The sequence below is a fragment of the Cloeon dipterum genome, chromosome X (genome assembly GCF_949628265.1).
Source record: "Cloeon dipterum chromosome X, ieCloDipt1.1, whole genome shotgun sequence".
NCBI classification, from domain to species: domain Eukaryota; kingdom Metazoa; phylum Arthropoda; class Insecta; order Ephemeroptera; family Baetidae; genus Cloeon; species Cloeon dipterum.
Genome location: NC_088790.1, coordinates 9,066,588 through 9,087,026, shown reverse-complemented (window position 1 = coordinate 9,087,026; position 20,439 = coordinate 9,066,588). Strand labels below are relative to the sequence as shown.

The 20,439-nt window shown below is 40.0% G+C and overlaps 1 protein-coding gene across 1 annotated transcript in view; it reads right to left on the bottom strand.

Moving 5' to 3' along the window:
- The window catches only part of CrzR (corazonin receptor), a 37,217-nt gene extending 21,320 nt beyond the window's left edge, over positions 1-15,897 (bottom strand). Inside the window, exons 1-3 of the mRNA XM_065493885.1 lie at positions 15,768-15,897; positions 13,477-13,735; positions 12,623-12,908 (exon numbers count right to left, since the gene is read on the bottom strand). Of these exons, the coding sequence (XP_065349957.1) occupies positions 12,623-12,908; positions 13,477-13,712 (522 nt within the window). The 5' untranslated portion in view covers positions 13,713-13,735; positions 15,768-15,897. The remainder of the gene's footprint in view (positions 1-12,622; positions 12,909-13,476; positions 13,736-15,767) is intronic.
- Between the last annotated feature and the right edge of the window lie 4,542 nt (positions 15,898-20,439).

The following is a 20,439-nucleotide window of genomic DNA, read 5'->3' as shown; positions in this document are numbered from 1 at the left end:
AAACAACAAACAACTCGCTGGAGTCGTGATTGTGATTGCCCAACTCGCCAAATTAAAGCCCGGCCGGTCCTTTTCCTTTTTTCTCCTCCCACTTTCGTTCCGACGGTCCAAATCAGAAGAAAAGAAAGTCGCAGCGGAAGAGTCTGAAGCCCAAACTTTGGCTGTCTTTTGAAATGCACACATAAGGTCGCACGCATGAATAAATAAATGCAGCGAAAACTTTTCTTTCTCAAGAACGCCATGAAGATGGAATGCGGCGGAGTTTGCGTTTGCGGCTGAAACTTTTCTTACTCGAGAGATTCCCAACTGGCTAAAAAAGCACAATATGAAATTTCGCAAAAGACGGAGAATATTTCGGATTCAGCCATTTTCTTTGTTGCTTCCATTTTATCGAGCATATTTTAAATAACCTCGCTGGGAAATTTCAAAAAATAAATAAATACTATTCAAGGTCCTTTCTTCTTTTGTTGTGACAGCAAACGAATGAACGTGTCAATATGTGTTGCTATATATAGGCTTTAATTTCGATCCAGTGAGCATTTTAATTGGATCATTTAGCGTTGAAATAATAAATTGTGAGAAAATTAGAACAGTAATTACACCCCACGCATCAGTGAAACTCAATAAACGGCTCTCCACAGTTAATTTTGAGCAATTTGATCAGCTCGTAAATATCGCCGAGAGCATAAGCACACACATATTTGTTATCGGGGGCGAGACGCAGTGGATTATGCGCGGAGCTATTAGTTGGGGGCGTAATTAAGCCGAGTGCATTTTCGCGCAAAAGTTCTATTTGATCCGGTTAATCCTGCACGCTGAGAATAAATTAGGCCCAATTTGCCGGTGTGGTAGGCGTGGATTTCGAGAAAGTCACAGCACCTGCCACCTGCGACCGCCTAATTAATGACGAGTAATTTAATCTCGCGCCAGACTTTCCACAGAGGCAAAGGCAGAACCGAAATTTAACCTCCACACGTGATTCCTTATCGATTTTGGGAGCTGTTAAATACCCCAATCCGCTAATACGCTTTAAGCGATAATTAATCTACGAAAAGCTTCCTAATTTTACTGATCTTGAGAAAATATTTGCATTTGGGCAAAGACCAACAGATTAAGAATCTACTTTAAGCCTCGAAAGCTTTTATGAAGTCAACTTCTCTGAAAACAGATTTTCAAACACTAAATGTTTGCTTTCGTTTAAACTTGCGCATCAAAGCAAAATGTGTTTGCGCGGTATCAGTTCTGTTTGAGGACCAAAACTCTGCGACTCGAAACACGCACTCACATCGATATTGCATTTTACGAACCAGTGGCCGCGCGATGGTTTAAAGCAATCTTCCAGAGATGAGCTAGGCCAAAGTTCGCAGTCAACCAAGTTGCCAAGAAACTTGCAAAATGTTATGTTTTTTTTTTGGGGGGGGGGGGGTTAACGCAAACAGTCGAGATGGCCAACTAATGGTTTTGAAAAATTTCTAAACCGAAAAAAGACACTACGATTGGCTGTCACATGAGTTTATATAACGTTTTGAGTAACTCGCGATGGTCGTCGAAATTCAAGCTTTACAGTTTTTTTTTATTTGTCTTGGCGAGAGAAGCGTTCAGATTATTTGAGTTTTTCCAGGCTCGCGAGCAAAATTGAAATGAGCCAATTTCACGCTCGGAGGAACCTAACTCTAGGACAGAAAAACGAAGTGTGACAGTTTAGTGTTTTCGGTCGTAATTAAACCAAACCTGCCAAACGCAGTTTTTCACGGCGTGAAAATTGATTTCTTCTCGCGTTCAAAGTTCTCATTTCAGTAGATAGTGGTGCTGGAAAAATTCACGCGCCAAGGCATCTCATGAACTATTCATCGAGAGGAATAATACAGGGAGCTATTTTCGCCTGGCGGCGGAGAGAAATATATGTCTCTACCGATCGGGATTATTAATAAAGGATGACTGCGTGGGCGCCGGACCCTTTCCAAACACTTCAAAATCGTAAAAGAAATAAAAAAGCTCTCTTCGGCTCTTAGCTAAACCTCTATGATCGGATTTGTCAAAAAGGTTGGGATCAATAAAATAAATTATTTTTCTTGCGTTACTGCCAGAATCAAACTGCTGGTTAACTGTTGAAATCCAAGCTATACATCTTGATCAATGATAAAAATTGCGTACATCCATCGATGCAGCTCAGGGAAACTTGGCCAATTCTCCACATGTTGCTGGGCTTTCTCCTATGGACTGCATTCATCATTTAGGCGCAATTCACGGGAGATTGCCGCTGTCAGAGTCAATAATTCGCGTCGAAATGAATGGCCATGTCGGGCATCTCGAATTGAAAAATGGACTCACACTTGCAAAGCAGCTCGCCGCGAGAAATCATGCGATCGGAAGGTCAAACCTGGGTCACGCGCATCTCATGAATGGCTAAGCACCTTGCTTGGCGCGCGGACAAAATCCCGACCGCGCCAGACTTGCTAATCGGAGAAACAACCCGAGGAGAGTGAGCGAGAGAGCGGCTTTGAGCACTTAACTGCCGACTTAAAGTCACATTTTCAACCACTAAAGAACAATCATTTGCTGCTCGAAAAAAACTGTCAAATTTTGAATTTTACGGACCAAGACTAATTACTAAACAAATGGCCGTTCTCTAGGTGTATTTGAATAAGGATCAGCTAAAAGTAAAAAATTGGCTTCTTGTCGCTTCGTAACCTAGACTAAAATTAGATGTAAATAAACAACGATTATTGAGGATGAAAATTGTCTCGCTCGGTCTCTGTACTAACCCCTCGGGCCTCATTAAAAGTAACTGCAAAACAGAATCCATGCCAAAGAATTAAAAAAAAGAGAGAGAAGGGTTCTAAATCACAAACCATTTAAAACTACTTATGACAACGCAGAAATGGGAGCACTGGTTTAGCCCGATAATGGAGGGAGTGCCGGATAGTACAGTGTCAGTGATGTTTGATAATATTTTATTTGAAAACATTGCATAACCGAAAATTATTGTTTTTTTTTAATTTTTCCACTTTTTAATCTCAACCATAACATTAGGCAACAGGACAGTGAAATTGTGTCAAAACAGATCAAAGTCAATATAACACGATATTTAAAATTAAATCCACAAGCTCAAACCAAAATCAAATCATTAACTCTAAGGCTGTTCTCATCAAAAGTAACGCTGCATGCATATGAATTTATTTATTTTCATTTGTGGATTGTTGGCAAATGCCTTTTTCCTTTGAAATATTAGCATGTTTTTGGGTTTTAGTGTTAATTTTCAGGCGTCAATTTTTTAGCTTTTTACCTTTTCCTGTTTTAGTCATTCCGATTCCAGGCAAAACCAGTATACCCGACTGCTCTCACTACTGGGTACTATCATAAAGAGACTGCATGACCTCCAACTCGCTAAATTTCTTCTTGGAAATATTAACATGCCCAAAACTCCATCCTTGATTGAAAGCAATTAAATTGCGTAAAATTCCGCTTTTTACACGGATTTTCAAGGAGGAAATCTCTGTTCAACTAAAAAATTATTAACTTAGCCACTGCATTAAATTGTCTACGTTTGTAATTTTGATTACTTGCTATTTTCTATATAAATAAAATAAATTCGGTTTGAAATATTTCCGTAATTCAACTTTATCTAAATTAAATAAATTCAGGGCAAAGTTCTCAGCTGTTTAATTGTACTTCCACACTTCCAAATGAACACGCCACCATATTCAATGTTCGCGGGAGGCATAAAATCAAGTTTATCACCTGCAAGTGAATAGCTGTAAAACAAACGCGGCTCACATTTGAGTGGAGGGCAAATCAGCAGCGGCACCGAGGCGCACATATTTGTCTGATTTAACTTGTTCCCAAATTAATTTATCGCCAGGCCGGACGTTTATACTCCATCGCTATCTAGCCTAAAGTTTCCATGCTCCCGTTTCCGGAGCGGCTAAATTATTTAGCGCCTGATAATTTATTCCGCACACGCCAAGCCGAAAGTGGTTTCCATCCAATAAACGCCGCGCCGAAATGTGTTCAAATCAACAACTTGCCATCTATCATCATGGTTTGGTTTACCTTTCACGCGCAGTTGTCTGTCCCGGCGGGAGAACCAAAAATAACAAAACGCTAAACTTCGCGAGCTGCGCGTGTGTTTCGAGAATTTCGTGTCTGCAAATAAACCACGTCTGTAAATTTATGGATCTTTTGATCTCTCCCGAGTCACTAACGGAGCGAGTTTCCAGTCTCAAAGACACTAATTGTAAACTCGTGTGAAATTTACAGTGCACAAGTTTTCTTTGAACGGCATACTATTATGATAGCGGAATTTGCGACTAAATAAAACTTTATTGTGAGGATTGCATCTATAAACGTAAAGTCGTTGATTGAATAAATTTTCGAATAAATTGAAGATATTTGCAACGTTAGCAGAGTTTCTAACTATGAAAAATGGACACCGATAATTACGACTTTGACACAATTCCCGCAGAACTTTTTGCATCCATTTCGAGTGTGCGTTTGCTTTTGCAATATCGGCCTCGAGAAGTTGGAGCAAAGCATGCAAGTTGGAAGAGCAACTTTTTCGCCGCAGGACGCAAAAAATGCTCGCCTGACATTTCTTGCTCCATTTGATAGCACAAAGCGCAATTATTCAGACTTGGCTGAGCACAATTCAGCCGCCATCTGCCGCAAATTTCTTCCCGTCGCTTTTTGGCGGTGGTGGCGTGAGGAATGGACTTTTAATTTTCCCGCTCAGCCACCAGATTTCCACCGTATGTCGGAAAGAGTGAACGTCCCTTGGAGGATCAGTGAGACCATTTTAATCAGTGTTAGATAAAAAAATTAAAGTTGATAAGTAATCCAGTAACAAGAAATAAACTTTTAGATAATGTTTCTGCACGGCTTCATTTGTGTTGCTGTGTTCATTTGAGTTTAATTGGTCTGGTGCATCTGTTTTGTGCTACTATGCAGCATGCGGTTGGCAAGGCAATGACAAATCACACGCACGTGCGGAGAAGTAAACCAAACGCAGAAACTCACTACGCATATCTAGTTAGCGCAATGACAAACGATAATATCTGGCTTTGAAGCGAATAACCGACGTAGAATTATTTTCTCTCTTCACTTGAAATTTTTCTTGTGAAGCAACCTCTATTTCCACTCAGCAGCTGTAAAATTATTTGTTTCTCGCATTGTTTCTTGCCAATTAAAGAGAACGTAAAGAGAGCAAATAAAACAACGGCTTATAAAAGGGAAATTAATGCTTCGGGGCGGCTCCACTGATTTTTTTGTCAATTTTTTCCAATTTCGGAAAAATTATACTTTTGAAACGAACGTCCTCCTTTATTTCGTCTTCCCTGCCAAAAAGTGAGTTTGTGCCATGAATTAGGGCTGCAGTGGACAGCCGGAACTATAGTAAGGAAAATAAAGTAAAATATTGTTAATTTCATTCAAATTTTTTTATATAATATTTTAAGCTAAACATATATTTATAGCTCGTACCACAATAGTTACTTTTTTGCATTTCAATCTTCCGTACTTTGCTGGTTTTTATTACTGCCGTTTCAACACAAAAATAAAAGCAGCGGTCGTTAGCTAATAATTAAAAGCGTTGCAGCAACTGCGAATAACGATTTTAAGAAACAAGTGTTCGACTTGAAAGCGAGACAGTGAACCGCTGTTGGCTTGCTAGAAGCTCGAAACTTTCTTTGGTTTACGGAGAGCACAAAGCTCGGCGGCTCTTTGGAAGCTTGCGTGTGTTCTTTTGACTTTGTGGGACCCAAAAAACTTTTTCGCAGTTTGCGGAAATCACACAATCGTAGACGTTAATTTGTTTCACCCAGCGGGCATGCGACTCTAATCCTATTTGCTCAGCAGTAAAATTACGAGACGCGCACGTGCTGCGCGCATAATCGTCGGCCTTAATTAATCCGCCGCCTTGGCCAAGGCGCGGACGGACTGACAAAAAGTTATTTGCAATGATATCGTCTTCCAAGCGCACACTCCTCGTGCTGCAATTCAAGTTTTTTATAGCACTCATTGGAAAAAATGAATATTGATTTGCATGCCCACTAAATAAGTTTTCACATTAAATCGATTGGTGTAAAATTTATTAAGATTTAAAAATCTAAATTTAAAGGTCTACATAACTAATCCCAATAATTTATGGTCTTTGTAAAATTGTTGAAAGTCTGAATATTTCCGATTATATTGTTATCGTACAATATTATCAAAAATAATTGTGTCTGTTAGAAAATTTAATTATTTGAAATTTGAAACATAAGCCGTATGAGAAATTTAACTTCGTAATTCTGTTACGTAATCGTTTGAGCGTTTTTGATTTCTTATAAATTACATACGTTTGCAACCATCGAAGGGTGAAATTTTCTGGGGTGTAAAATAGCTTCGGCAATGCCCCTAATCAAAATTAGTCGCCGTTGAAAATATAAAGATTTAAAGAAAGAGAGTCGAATCAGACAAGCCACTGCAAAATATTAACTCTGATTCTCCGTTTGTTGTCTCACTCTATTCTTTATTGGGAGAGACAATGTTAATACTCTCGTCTAGCCTTTATCTCTCTTATTCTTGGCCGTTTCGCTCAATAGTATGTTCAGACCAAAGTTTGTGCTTGGGCCCGCTGGGAGAGCCAAGTGTGCGATTGCTTTCTCTCCTTCGCAAGTGAGTTCATCCAGCCGCAAATAATCCAAAATCCGCCGCCTAGCCGGAAATCAAATTAATTTCCCGTGTGCACACAACAAATCTCCTGGAATCAGGACCGAGGGCACTTATTTTATATTTTCCCACCCCTCTCAATTTTAATTTGGACTTTGGACCTCTGCTTGTTTATAAATTTGCGTTGGAGTCGCCTTTTTACATTTTAATTGCTTTTCCACTTTGATGAGAGTGGAGGGCACGAGTAAAAGCAAATTGCTTTGCGATTAGTTTTTGAGCAGGAAAATATTTGACTTATGCACATCGATGACGATCCAGACTAATATCTGCTTGGCACTCTACATGATTTTCCGAAAAGCAAATGAAAATGCTAAGACAACATTTTAAACGTGATTCATATCTATGCTGAAAATCGAGTAGCTAGTAGCTGTCTTGATTTTTTATAGAAACTTTGCTAAGCCAACGATTTGTTTAACAATCGAGGACGCGTTTCATCAGCACTATGAAATCCAAATTAATTAGAGTGTGGTGCTGATTCTGAGAGGAATATTTTGAAAATAAAGCCCTCGCCCTGGCGCTGAAACCTATTCATGATTGACAAGGAGATAGAAAAGTTTTCTGGTTTTCCCGGTATGTTGATATAGCCGTACTGTTTTGTCAGCAACAAATCGCGACAGTAACAACTAGCGACCAAACCTGGACTCGGAACACAAAATTTCTCTAACAGAAGAGCAAGGAATATGAAAATAAAATGTTGCTCGCTAAAAAAAATCCGCAGCACAAAATGATTTCAGACAGAAAGCAAAAATCACATTAAACGGAGCATAAAAATCGGTTTGCTGCGTGGCGCTTCTGTGGATTTATTATATGTAAAATTTTATTGGGGGAAAACTGAAAAAAGGAAATAAGGTGGAACTTTTATTAAGCGCGAGTACGCGCAAGTGCCCATTCAAAACCTCGTTGACCTCGTTTGCATGTATTTATTTTGCGATGTTGGCTCGATTGCTGGCTAATTGTCTGCGCAAAACAAGAGCAGGAGCAGGTTAGTTGCACTCGAACAAACAGAGTCGGCAACAAACCCGCCGCGAGAAGGTTGCTACATAAGCGGATCAAACGGAGCAGAATGCAATAACGATTTTCTATCCGATTGTATGATGTATCAAAGTAAAGTAGCTCCGCTTTTGTCTTCCCACTCGCTGCTTCGCACAGGTGCTGCGGTTGCACCAAGTAAGGAGCTTTTCATCGGTAGCAATTTGTGTTCTCGGAGATCACATTATTGCTTAAATCTAACTTGAAGCTGACCCACGTGTGCATCTTCTGAGGTTTCGATTGTTGATCATGGGGCTTAAAATAATTGTTGCTTTCTCATTCTATTCAGTGAGATTGCTATGTGCCAACGGAAAAATAATATGGAATCAAAAATAGGTTTCACAGGACAAAATTACTCTAAAGGTCTTTTAATGTTTAAAATCGATTAAACCTTGAGCAAAAGTTGACATTATTTGGTGCTTTTTAACTAGATAGGCAGTCTATGCGTGAACGTTGAGAGGAACCTTTTATTACGGTTGTTAAAGAGAGAAAAAGTCACAAGAAAAAAGAGAAATTGTGGCTGTCAATTTACATAGCATGTCGTTCCTTTGATCTCGCTCTAGATGGAAAAAAGAGCTTTCAATTCATCCAGGTTCACGTCACGTTCAACAATTTACATTCCTGCAATTAATGGGAAATTGCTCTTTCAGTGCCGTTTTCTTGGGAGGTCGAAATTCCTTTTTTAAATATTTCATAAAAACTGACTTGACTTATCGACAGTTGCAATATCTTCGGCCTTGTTTGATAGACTCCAGAATGATTTTTGCAAATTGCCATCAGCGTTTGCCTCTCGTAAAGCTCAACAATGCTATCATCGCCTCCGTTGCCACAGTTGTCCCTCTCGGTTGCGTTTCTTGAGCACTGCAGAGTTAATTGGAAGATAAGCCGCGAGCGAAATGTCGTTTGTTGCGCGCCGTTTCCAATTAACACGAGCGTCGGCGTATGTATGCAACGGAACGCTCACGACCGGCAATGAGTCCAGAGATACTATGTCCCAACTATATAGCGCTTCTCCAAGCATTAATTTTTTTGCACGCGTGCGTTAAAGTTGCGCTGACGTGGGTTTCCACCAATTTTGGCAACCCACGCCACAATAAAAACAAACGTTTGCGGTCTGATGTTAATAACAGTGATATGAAACGAAATAAGATATCTTTCGGGACGATTTTCGAAGGATTGTTTTTTTTTAACTCAGTTATTTTAAATATTGCCAGTTGTGTTTGATTAATTGAATCCAAAAAATCTCATAACTTTGACCTGTGGTTAACACACATCATACAGATGGCGTTGAGTACTGCCAGCTCAAGAACTATTGTATCTGCTACTATTAATTAACTCGCATTTCATAATGTTCTATCAAGTGAAACTTATCTTATAAAATTTATTCCACATCAAGTTAATTTCCAAAATAAGTACAGTTAAAATACTCAACCCAATATTATGACGCTAGTACAACAATGTTAAATTAGTGACCCCTGTGATATTTCAGGCAGTAAATTATTGTGTTTTACTAATTAGTGTAATCCCCGGTGTATCTTTACCGGACCACAACCCCTGCAGACTCTGGGTAGCCTTTGGCCGAATTAGCGTTTGCAACTTTGCATTGCAAATGAGTTAACGTATAATTTAACTGCGATGACGTACACTGAGCAATTTGAATCAAGGGATTGTCATTGGTTGAGTCTAGTTCAAACCCTTCAATTACCTTTATACCCTGCCTCACTCGCACATATCAAGTTATACTGTATTATCAACCTACGCATGTCCTCAAAGCTTTCCTCTGGGTGCCCATACAATTAGCAGTGAACTATTAATTGAGAATTTGCAAACTAGCTCAGAGATCAATAGAACGAACAGTGTTCGCCGCTGAGCTTCACTAATTACTTAATCTATATGCTCATTATTGTGTTTTGTCAAAAAGGTAAATTGAAAAATATTGCTGAAACATAAACCTTAATTAACCTCCTAATTTAGATTCCTTGTTCGACAATGCCTATAATGATCTGTACCGGTAATCCTTGGAGTGGAATTTCAGCAGTTACACCATTAGTCTTGTTTGTGGATGAATACAAGACGCCTATTCTAGAAATCCTGCTAAGGTACGCAGAGCAGGAAATGGGAGTAAACATGCTCGAAAATGAGCCTTCCTCGGGCGATTGTGCTCGTCCCTGCCGCACATGTATTTGGCTGCTTGTCCGCCACGAATTTTCATCCCCGACGATTTGCCGATCGACGTGCCTTATCAAGCCTTCGGTGTATCGAAAAATGAAAAACATTATCAGCGACTGTATTTGAAAAAGTGGCGTCCCCCGAGGCCTCTCCATTCCTTGCTTTTTCCGATGAGTAGGCACAACTCTTGAATAAAATATGTGCAAACAGAACAGACAGTTCAATATAACCTCGCACGGGAAAGATTTTGGTCGAGGAGATGGAAATTGTAATGACGCGTTGATCCGATTAAGATTAGTTTAAAACGCTGCATCTTTTCAAATTTCATTAAAGGAATTAAAAGTTAAGATTTCTCTAGAGACTGCAATTTAAGTAATTTGATTGCAGCGTCAGATCTGTTAAAGAAATGAAAAGAGTGTCATTCTGCATCCGGGAATATAGTATGCAAGCAAACTTTGACATGAGACATGAGCTTGCAACCCACATTGTGTTGCCTCTCTTGGCAGATAATATCCAAAGTTTCACCTCGGGTCGCGTAACTCTCGGACGGCTTGAGATGCTTATCTCTTGGATGAAAAAGAGAGCATCTCCTGCTCTTTCACGCGCTGAGATTTGAACCGAGAGACGCACAAACACGTATTATTGGCTTTGTGCAAACAGCTGGACCTCTCTGATCGGCAGCAATTCGCAAATAAATTGCTTTCCTCGACCTTGGAGGCCAGCGGCCGAAGGCAGACGAATGTTTGCCTCTAGCCTGCCTGGAGAAGATCTTCCATCTGTTTATACAGTCAGTAATACTTTTTATTCTGCTTTTTTCAGTGAGATATTGAACGTACAGACAGCTTATTTAGGATTCAGAAAATTGAGCATGATTTTAGTCAAACTGACTGGGAAGTAAATTTTTTCTGTGAGCAAATAGTGATAAACGCGACATTAGCATGTTCCTCGGCTGTCGCAGGTGCTTTGCTCTCGCTTTTGGGCGCCGACCAGCAGAGAGAGAGAGCGAGTCTTTGATCCACAGCTGCGATCTGAACAGGTCACCACTTGACAAATCAGTTTGAATGAATTATCCTTGGCTGCTGTCAAACGCGCGCCGCGAGAGAATAGTTCGCACGAATAGGCCGCGCTCGATTTCGTGCGCAGAGACAAAAGAGCGGGCGGGCGGACAGCCAGGTGGCCCTCGTCGCTGTAAATTATTTGTGTATGAATAAAAAAATCAGCAGCGCAACAAAGTCGCAGCTGCTGCTCTCATTCAGATGTCATATATCTGGATCATCTTTTGGATACGTGGTATTATTTATCATACATCACTTTGTGTGTTCCAGCTATTTATGAGTTAAGAGGACATTGTCAGCCAGTAAATTTAAAATTGCTATTAAATGATGTAATAATTGGAAAAAAGTAAAGCTTCATTCCCGGATTTTGCATTTTGGTGAAGGAACTGGGAAAATGGCAAATTCTTCTTAATATCTGTACATCTTGAGAGTTAATTAAATATGAAACAATGTGTAAATTCTTATTATTTAAACAAAGTGATGTAAAGATATCGTTAGATGTACACAATTTGTGTTCAACCAAACCATATTGAATTTATAAATAGATTTCATTTGTGAAACTTGACTTTGTTTAAATCGTGAATCATAATATGTACAAGCCATGGGAGTGCCAACGGTCTTACGCAAAAACAAGTCAGTTTCCCCGGGGAAAATCAAAAGACACGTGTGCGTTTATCTTCCTTTTATTTTGTGAGCAGAGAAACACAGAAAAAAGGACGACGAAGTTAATAATCTGCCTGAGCGCGTGGCCGCAGTCACCGGACAATATAAACGAGGGCAATAAATAAACCACAAATTGCATCTCGTGGCTTCATCTGGTCGACATCCAGTTGGTGCGTGGGCTGCGCGCTTAATCGAAAATTCTTCGATGTGGAAAGTGCACTCGCCGCGGCTGCAGTCCGTGCGATGCAATTAGAGAAAGGTCAAGTTCGCGCGAGGCAAAAATGAAAGCACCGCGCGCGTGCAGCGGATTCATTCATGACTTTAATTCCTCTATGAGAACCGGTCGGGAGTGAAGCCTGGTGAATCCGCGCATGAATATGCATCATAGTCACATTCCAACCCACTGACCAACACCGGCTATGAATTATCTTCATATCTTAGTACATCTCTACAGCCAGCGGCACGAAATTGCAATTTTACAGATAATTGTAGTTTCGCAGGGGCTGTGTAAAACTGTTTATATTGATGTTTTTTAAACCAAAAATGACGGTGACTTCAATGTTTTACCATTGGAAATAACAAAATATGAAAGCACCCTCGGAGGGAGCAGCGTTGCAAGCTCGTCTCTCTTACACACCTGTCACAGTTGTGACTTGGACCAATTGAAAAGATGGCGTTTCAGCTCTTACAAATCGCGCTACATTGTTATTTATCAGAAAATTATTTTAATATTATTTTAAATATTGCTAAACATTTAGCTGCCCTGTGTAGCCGATAATTCTGAGAAATTAGCTTGACTTGTAAGGTTTTTGACAGGTCTGTTTCTTAAAAAATGAAATTTAACTATCCGCTTCACTTGTTTTGACAAAAAACAGACTTGTTGTGAGCGCAATTCTCTTTTGAAAATTTTTTTAAACCATTTCAAGACTAATTTCCTTGCCCCATTTCAGGAAATCACATCCTCTCTCCCATCAAAACATATTCAGACAGCATCCTACCTGGGGAAGACTGCAGGCAGCGCTTAAGAACCAGGCGCAGGCGACGTAGCGGTTGCAGCTCTTGGTGGTGAGGCAGTTCATGGGGTAGCGCACGGCGATAAATCTGTCCACGCCGATCAACACGAGTACAAAGGTGGATAGGTAGAGGCCGACCATCTGCATGAACTTGTACACCTTGCACATGGCGTTGCCCGCGTACCACTGCACTGTGTATGTCCAGATCGCTTCGCCACCCAGGCAAAACACGGTCACCAGCAGGTCGGCGATCGACAGGTGTAGGATCAACCTGGTGTGAAAAACAAAACACGTGACGATAATTATAATTTCCATGAATATTTCGAGACTGGAAAATGATACAAAGTAAATGAAAACACCTGAGTCATAAAGTTCTGAATAAAAAATCTCAAAAGTTTCTAACGAACGGAGACTTCCCTCCAATTACACTTACAATGCGAAGAATATTGCGAGTTAACGTTGTTGCAATGAACAATTAATAAATACAAATTTATTCGTTGGCTCCACTTTGCACAAAATTGATTAAAAATTTCACACCATTTCTCTAATCCGCGTAGATTAGAGAAATTGCAAAGATTTATATTTTCACAAAATTCCCGGTGCGCAAAATTTCCAATTCTAACCACCAAACAACAAAACAGACGCAGCCTACAGATTGATCAGATAACTTTTCCTGCCACAATACCCTGGTCCCAGCATAAGCTTGAAATAAAATTGTGCTGGGATCCGAGTTTGCATAAATATTCATTAGTATTAAAAGTGACAAAATATCAGATATTTTCAAATCTTGTCTTACCTCAGGAAACGAAATTTAAACAAAAATTTGTGTATTTAAGTACCTGTAGACGGAGCTGACACGGTGCTTGCGGTGTTTATGGATACTGACGATGGTGGCGACGTTGGCGAGCAGCGAGGAGATGGCCAGTACGGCCAAGACAGCCGCTCGGACGGCAGAAGCGCTCGTGAAGACAGGTGCGTGCTCCAGACAATGTCCATTCGTGCCATTGCTGTTGGCGCTCGCGTTCTGCCATACGCAGCTGTCCAGCTCACTCTGCGTCTCATTTTCGTCCGACATGGTCGTCTCACCTCTCACTAAGACTAAACAAAAACAGTGGACCAACGGTAAGTTCACTAACTTGGTTTATGAAATAAAATCAAATGCTGTCCGAAAATTTAAGGAAAGCATTTTTGAAATCTTCGGAAGGCCCCTTGAAAATTGATGTGATTTTGCGTTGTGCTTGTATCAAGTGCAAAACGTTTTAGTAATGTAATTGAAAGACAGTCGCCTTTCCTGGTGAAACACTGAAAGAATAGAAACTGTCGAGTGTGCTGCTTTAGAAGAGGTTGTCGACAAGCAACACTGCAGGCAGGCAGGCGCGTTCAAATAAGTACAAGCCAACTGCAGAGACGCAATAAATATAGCAAATTGAACGGCGAAGGCAAGAAATAAAGACGAGTCCCAACACACAACGACTTTTCCGTATGCACAAAAAATATGTATATTCAAATAAACAAAGAGAACAGAGGATATTGAGTTTTGAAGCGTTAATCAAGGGCACAAAGGAAGCGCCTACGCACCAAACATCCTGCACTCTGTTCGATTGCAAGAACGATTTAATCGATTCCAATCCCTTAGAGCTTTCAACCAAAAAATTCAAAGAAATATAAAAAATCGTGGAAAGCACAAAGCCGCGCTTGTTGGCAGTTGAAAATAGCGAGTGAAATTTGTTCTAATAAAAAAAGAACCAAACGACGTGTCAGGCATTGGAACTCAAGGTTTGTGGTGCACGCGTTGCACAAGAAATTACAGCAAAAGTTTAAATGCGCGTCTCCGCGCGCATAAAATTTGCCGTGATGTTTGCCGCGAGTTTCATATCGGCCGACCCAGGAGCAAACTCGCGGATGCAAATCGCCACCCGCTCTAATTAACAAAGTGTGTATGTTTGTGTACACTACACGCGCTGCTTTCGCATATAATGAAGTTTATACTGTATGCAACTTGCAGGGACAGGATGATAAATTTCCAGAGGAAATAAAATAAGAAAATGAGACTAATAAATAATGTTGATGCCACCAAATAAAGATAACATCGTGATGCCTCTAAAATATTTAAGTTTAAGGAGATATAAGACTTTTAATTAGTTTCAAAACCATTTTCGAGGACACGAATGCAGCTTCTGTGCGTTCGGCTTTAATTCTAGGGGCTCAGAAAAAAGCAATTAGAAAACTCTGTTTTAAAGTGAAATCTGCAGCGCCTGTGAGATTGCGGTGGGCCGAGTCTTTTGCATACCACCCCTTCTATGTCTCATTCGCGGTGTTTGTTGCTGCAGGGCAGGTCAGATCGAATTTGTCATAACACACGCGCAAATGCAAATGAGATCTTGCGATTGAGTGAGCTGAGCGAAATTGGATTTAGTTTTGATCGAACCAGGTTATTGGTTCACTCTGATAATGACATGAATACATATTCCTTGCCCGACACTCGCCGAGAGATTTTATTTTTATCTTTTTCCCACTGGATTGCAGCATATTAAAATTTAAAAGTAAAAATAATTTCCTGAATTAACTTGAGTTTGTCCAAGTCAAAATTTATGCATTCCTATTTAAACCGTGGCAATTTATTTTAGACTACAGCATGAATCAAATTTATCAAAAATTTTAAAATTACAAATAAAGTGTTTTCAAGTGCAGAGCTACCGCCTCTGGAACAATCTTCCGCCGAATTTGTGTCTCAACGGAAACCAAAGTGCATTCAAGGAATTTTTAAAAGAACAGTACCTCAAGAAATATTGAATCACCTCTCTTTTATACAATTTATACAATTATGTTCAAACTGATATTATTTTGTCTGGATATGGCAATGTATGGGGCAAAATAGCCCTGCAGAACCATAATAAAGATTACTTTGAAACTAAAGTAGCAAAACATAAACCAGATTAGAGCAAATCGAAGAGAAATCGACAGCACGAAACAATTAAAATTGCTCGTCGCTGATCCTCACGCACATGCAACAACAGAAGTTTATTGTAATTTTCTACGTGGAAAGAATGCAGGCCGCCGGCAAAATTAGCAAGGCGACCTTGGCCGGGCGGCAGCGAATAAAAAATCAGCAAGACACGATTCAACTTACGTGGATTTAATCGAGAGTCATGTCCGGAAGGGAAGTAAAGCGAGGCTTCGGTGGACACAGGAGGCTGCGTGTGTAGGCCAGAGCTGCGCGCACGGTCGAATGATGTGACGAGCTGCTCCTGCTTGCGGTGGCTGCTCCGGCTGCAGCGCCTCCTCGCCTCCCGATCTCGAAACCGAATTCGGCCTCGCACTCACACACGTGCCCGCCACGCATCGCTACCTGGTCCAACAAGTTTGCTCCAGCGATCTTCACCAGTGTAATTATGCTTTGAAATATATTATAGGCAAATTTAATTGTATGAAAATAATTAATTCTTACATTTACTAACAAAGAATTCGAGTTAAAATTAAAGGAAAGGAAAAAATAAAATTAACCATGTTTGTAAGCAATTTTTTAAAAATTATTGATACGACTGAAGGGGCTTGTATCGAGATAATTTATTTTTAAACGGATTCATATTTTACGTAAAACTCATTTCCTAAAATTTTGATGTTTCTCAACTTTCTGTTATTTTGGGTCGAGAACTGTGACTAGTTTTTTTTCGGGCGAATTTAGCACACGCCTAAAAAGTACATTCAGGCTCGTTGAGATAATGGCCTGCCACACACACACACAAACTAAATTAATTACGTGTGTCGCGAGAGGCTGTTGCTAACCATGCCAAGAGTCATGTTCTCAAATGGACGCACCACTCTTGTCTTAAAGCAAATGTGGCTTGCATTAGCAATTTGCTAAAGAAGATAGGTGCTTAAATTTATAATGGTTGCCGCTTTCGAAATGTGTTGATTGCAGAGGAAACATAACCGTGTAATATAATTCAATTAAGTTTATTTGAAAATATTTGTTATAGTGAAAATTTGGAATGTTTTTCAATATTTCTGACATCCAGTTAGAATATTAAAATTACTTTGTTCATATACGCGTTTAAATTGAATTGTGTGAGTTTCTCTACCGTAGAATAATCACAACGGTATGCTTGGCGAGGAGCCCATTTATTTTAATCATGAAATATTGCTGGTTGGGTTGACGATGATTGCATTAGCAGGTGCAGAACTATTTCTGCTCCTGAGAGAAACGACGATGCGCTTGCTAGCGCCATTTAATTTTCCCTTTCACTCTCTTCGTCTCTCCGAAACTTTGCGTTGAGCTTCATTAATTCAATCATACGACACGCTTATCAAAGTTTGTTTGCCGGGCATGAAATTGGTATTAAAAGCCGCGGTTTCCCGTTTTAGCCACATCAAGGGTGAATTTAGTGAATAAATGTGCCCGGCGAAATGCGCAAGCGGTCAGAGCATGACGTAAGCAGGCAAGAGTGCGATTTGTATGCCTCGACACGCACATTTTTTTCAGCGTCACTTAAGCTCAAGCTAGACAGGTCCCTGGAGACAAACGCAAGAAACGCAACCAGACACCCCAGATAAATAAAAGAGGGAGCGATAAAAATCGATGCTTAATGTCACTAGCTGACAGGTAGATAAATTTGAACAACACTTCTGAGCAATCAACTTCTTTTGGGTTTACACCAGAGTAAATAACCATTTGGAAAAAATTTAATGAACAGTTTTTATTATGATAAATTGACAGCAAGTAGTCGTAAAAATGCGATATATATAAATCAATGTTATCAAATTCAAATTGTAAAAGTTTTTTATGTGTATCTTGAATTAAAATTTTTGTCAGCTTTTTAAAATCCAGTTTAGTTTTATAATTTGCAAAAATTTATTTTTCAAGCTTTTCTGACGTTTTATTGTATGGAATAAATAATCGATTTCAGTTTATATATTTTTAGGAAAAGGTCTGCATTTTATCAAAATCCTTGATGTAAATTCTTCTGGAGCTTTCCTTTCCTGTTGCTAGCCGTTGGCCGTTGGTCTCGATGCGAGCCGTACGTTTCCAAGCGAGGCAATTAAAGCCAATTTAGGAGACGTGATTTGCTTATTATTAAAATCTCCCTCTCTCGCTGCGAACTAGGTGCGATTAATCACGCGTGCGGAAACAGAGGCGCCAGTCGTCGACAAACGCCGCTCATCTGTCACTGCCAACGCCAGTTAGCCGTGATTGGGCAAGACGAGCGCGCTTGAATTATTATTATTATGCAACACACTCGCTGATTGCAAGCTGCTGGCTTTCCAGCAGATGCCGCCCCACATTTCGCCCCCGATTTCGAGCCAGCCTCCCAACGCTGGAACAAAGAAGAGCAACTGTCAAACGCTGGATTACACCTTTCAACCACAGTTGAAACTTGATCTTCATATATCATCTTGTTCAAAAGAGAATAAATCATTTCATGACCAGCAAAAGTGGAAATTTTGCTAAAAAATATTTTTATTGATATACTAAAAAACTCTGTTGGATAAATTAGCCGATTTCCGGATTTGGGAGGATTGCTTCCGGCAGTCCTACTTTTACTATATATTTGCTGGTTTGCACCTTTCCAGCATGCGTGAATTAATTTCACTGGACAAATACTTAGCGTTTCACTAAAAGATCCCGGTGCGGGGGAAGTAACACGAGCGGTCCTCTTCTGACCTGGGCTTCCTCAAATGAGGCTCGTGCGTTCGTGTTATTCGTTCAAGGTATGTCAGTGGGATACAAAATTTTCGCGGGTTGCTCGCTATCAGGAGTCACCCACAACAAAAGAGTTGAACTTTTCCTAGGTATTTTAGAAAAGAGAGGTGTGACCCGTGGGGGTCATGTTTCATGTTTATCATTACAATTAAGTTTCGAGCAATGCAGCACATTTGAAGGATGCTTCTTTGGTTCTGAGTAAAAGATAACTTTTGCGGTTCGTAATCTAAATCTGGGGAAGTAATTAAGTTGCGTGGTTCGTGACCTGATTCGGATTCGCAGACGTGGCTTGAAAATGGAATTAACGTAATCAGAGAGTGCGGCGTCAAGTGTTGAGGTATCTCGTTGTACCAAGTGCATGCTGCTTCTCATTCTATTGCAATGCCTGCAGCATCAGGCAACAAGAGATATATAAGAGAATTAAAGTACTGCTCGTTTTACGATGGGGCGCACGCGAGCAGAAATCAAGACTTCGCTTTACCTCGGCGAAGGGCCGATTTTGCAAATGAGCCAGCCTCCAGTCAGTGCTGTACTTTGCGCTCGGCTAAATGCATTACGCTCCAGATACAACTGATCTGATATTCACACGCCGTTCTGATTTCAGATAATAAGCCTTCATCGCGCCCGATTGTACGTTATGCGAGGAATCTAAATAGTCCACCGTTTTTCCTCACAAAGGCCCTTTGTGTGTGCTGGTTTTCAGTATGAGGAAAGCCATCATTCCAAAAATAGCGTGGCAAACTGAGATTTCCAGCGAATTATTTAAATAAATACTTCCTGGAGGAAAAAAGGATGAATTCATATATGTGTGATATTAGATTTTTTCATACAGCCTCCTACTCATTCCTTTATTGATGGAATTCTGGTAAATCGATAAATCAAACAAGAAAACGTTTCAGATATTCCTCACGCGTTTAGACCAAAATAGTAAAAAAATGAAAATGGGTTGTCAATTTTAATCATTTTCGTTTTTATTGACCCATTATTACAAGGAAATTTCTGGATATAAGAAATACTCAGCCAGCATGAAAAAAATAGAGTAATTTTGTTATTTTTGCTGCAGAAATGCAGAACTTAGATCAAACACCCCCTTAGGTGATGGTGATGAAAACATGGCATTATTTATTTTCCATCAAGTTTTAGTCAGTGACAGTTTTTTGTTCGATTTGACTAACAAAAAAAAATTAAAGTAACAGTCTCCAGACAACACGAACTGAATATTAAATTTTATTTTATTTATGTACATGTTTTTTGTAGAAGAAAAAGAGATGTCAGCTCTGTGCTATTGCTCTTGTGACTTGTGACAGTTAAACGTCGCGACCCTGTCCTTGCGTCGCAGCAGCCGCTGTTGATTTTGAGCAGCAGCCATGTGTCTGCGGCCGGTGCGACGAGGAAGCACGTGGCATCGTCGGCTATTTGTTTCGTGACGTCAAGTGTATGACCCACGCCCGCGACAAGAGCCGATTGTCCACCCCAATGCTCCGTTTGCTCGAATTAATAGGACCCGTTCGAAATTAATCCCGTTTTCCGCTGAATCGCTTGCAGGGGTAATGCTCCAGCAGTTTGCTATATCGGTCACGCATTGTTCGCTACGCAACACGAAAAGCGATTTGCCATGTAGAGAGAGAGGAATTAATTAGCGTTGATATACGTTCACCGACGAACCATTGTATTGGCATGGGGTAGGGTCGCGGCTTGAAATTGGCACGCGTAATTTGAAACCGATGTTTTGCTTAACAGTTCAAATGCGTTTGGAATTTAAATTCACGAGTTATTGATTTTAATTATTCTCATTATTTGCTAAATACAGAAGGTAAATTTCACAAATGCACTGTAACGGTAAATTTCAGTGTGTTCCGCTGTTCCGATATCCGGTCATTAATTCACACGTTCCCATGAGAAATAAAAAAATCATCATTTACATCAAAAATCATTGGTGATAGCTGTCAAACTGAAACACATTTACTGAATTTCCTCTTGCTAATATGATCAATTATTCACAGGAATTAAAAAATTAGAGGTATAGAAAGGGGTGTACAGTTTCTGAAATATTTTATAAATTTTGTAAAATTGGACATATCCCGAAAATCGAAAAAATCGA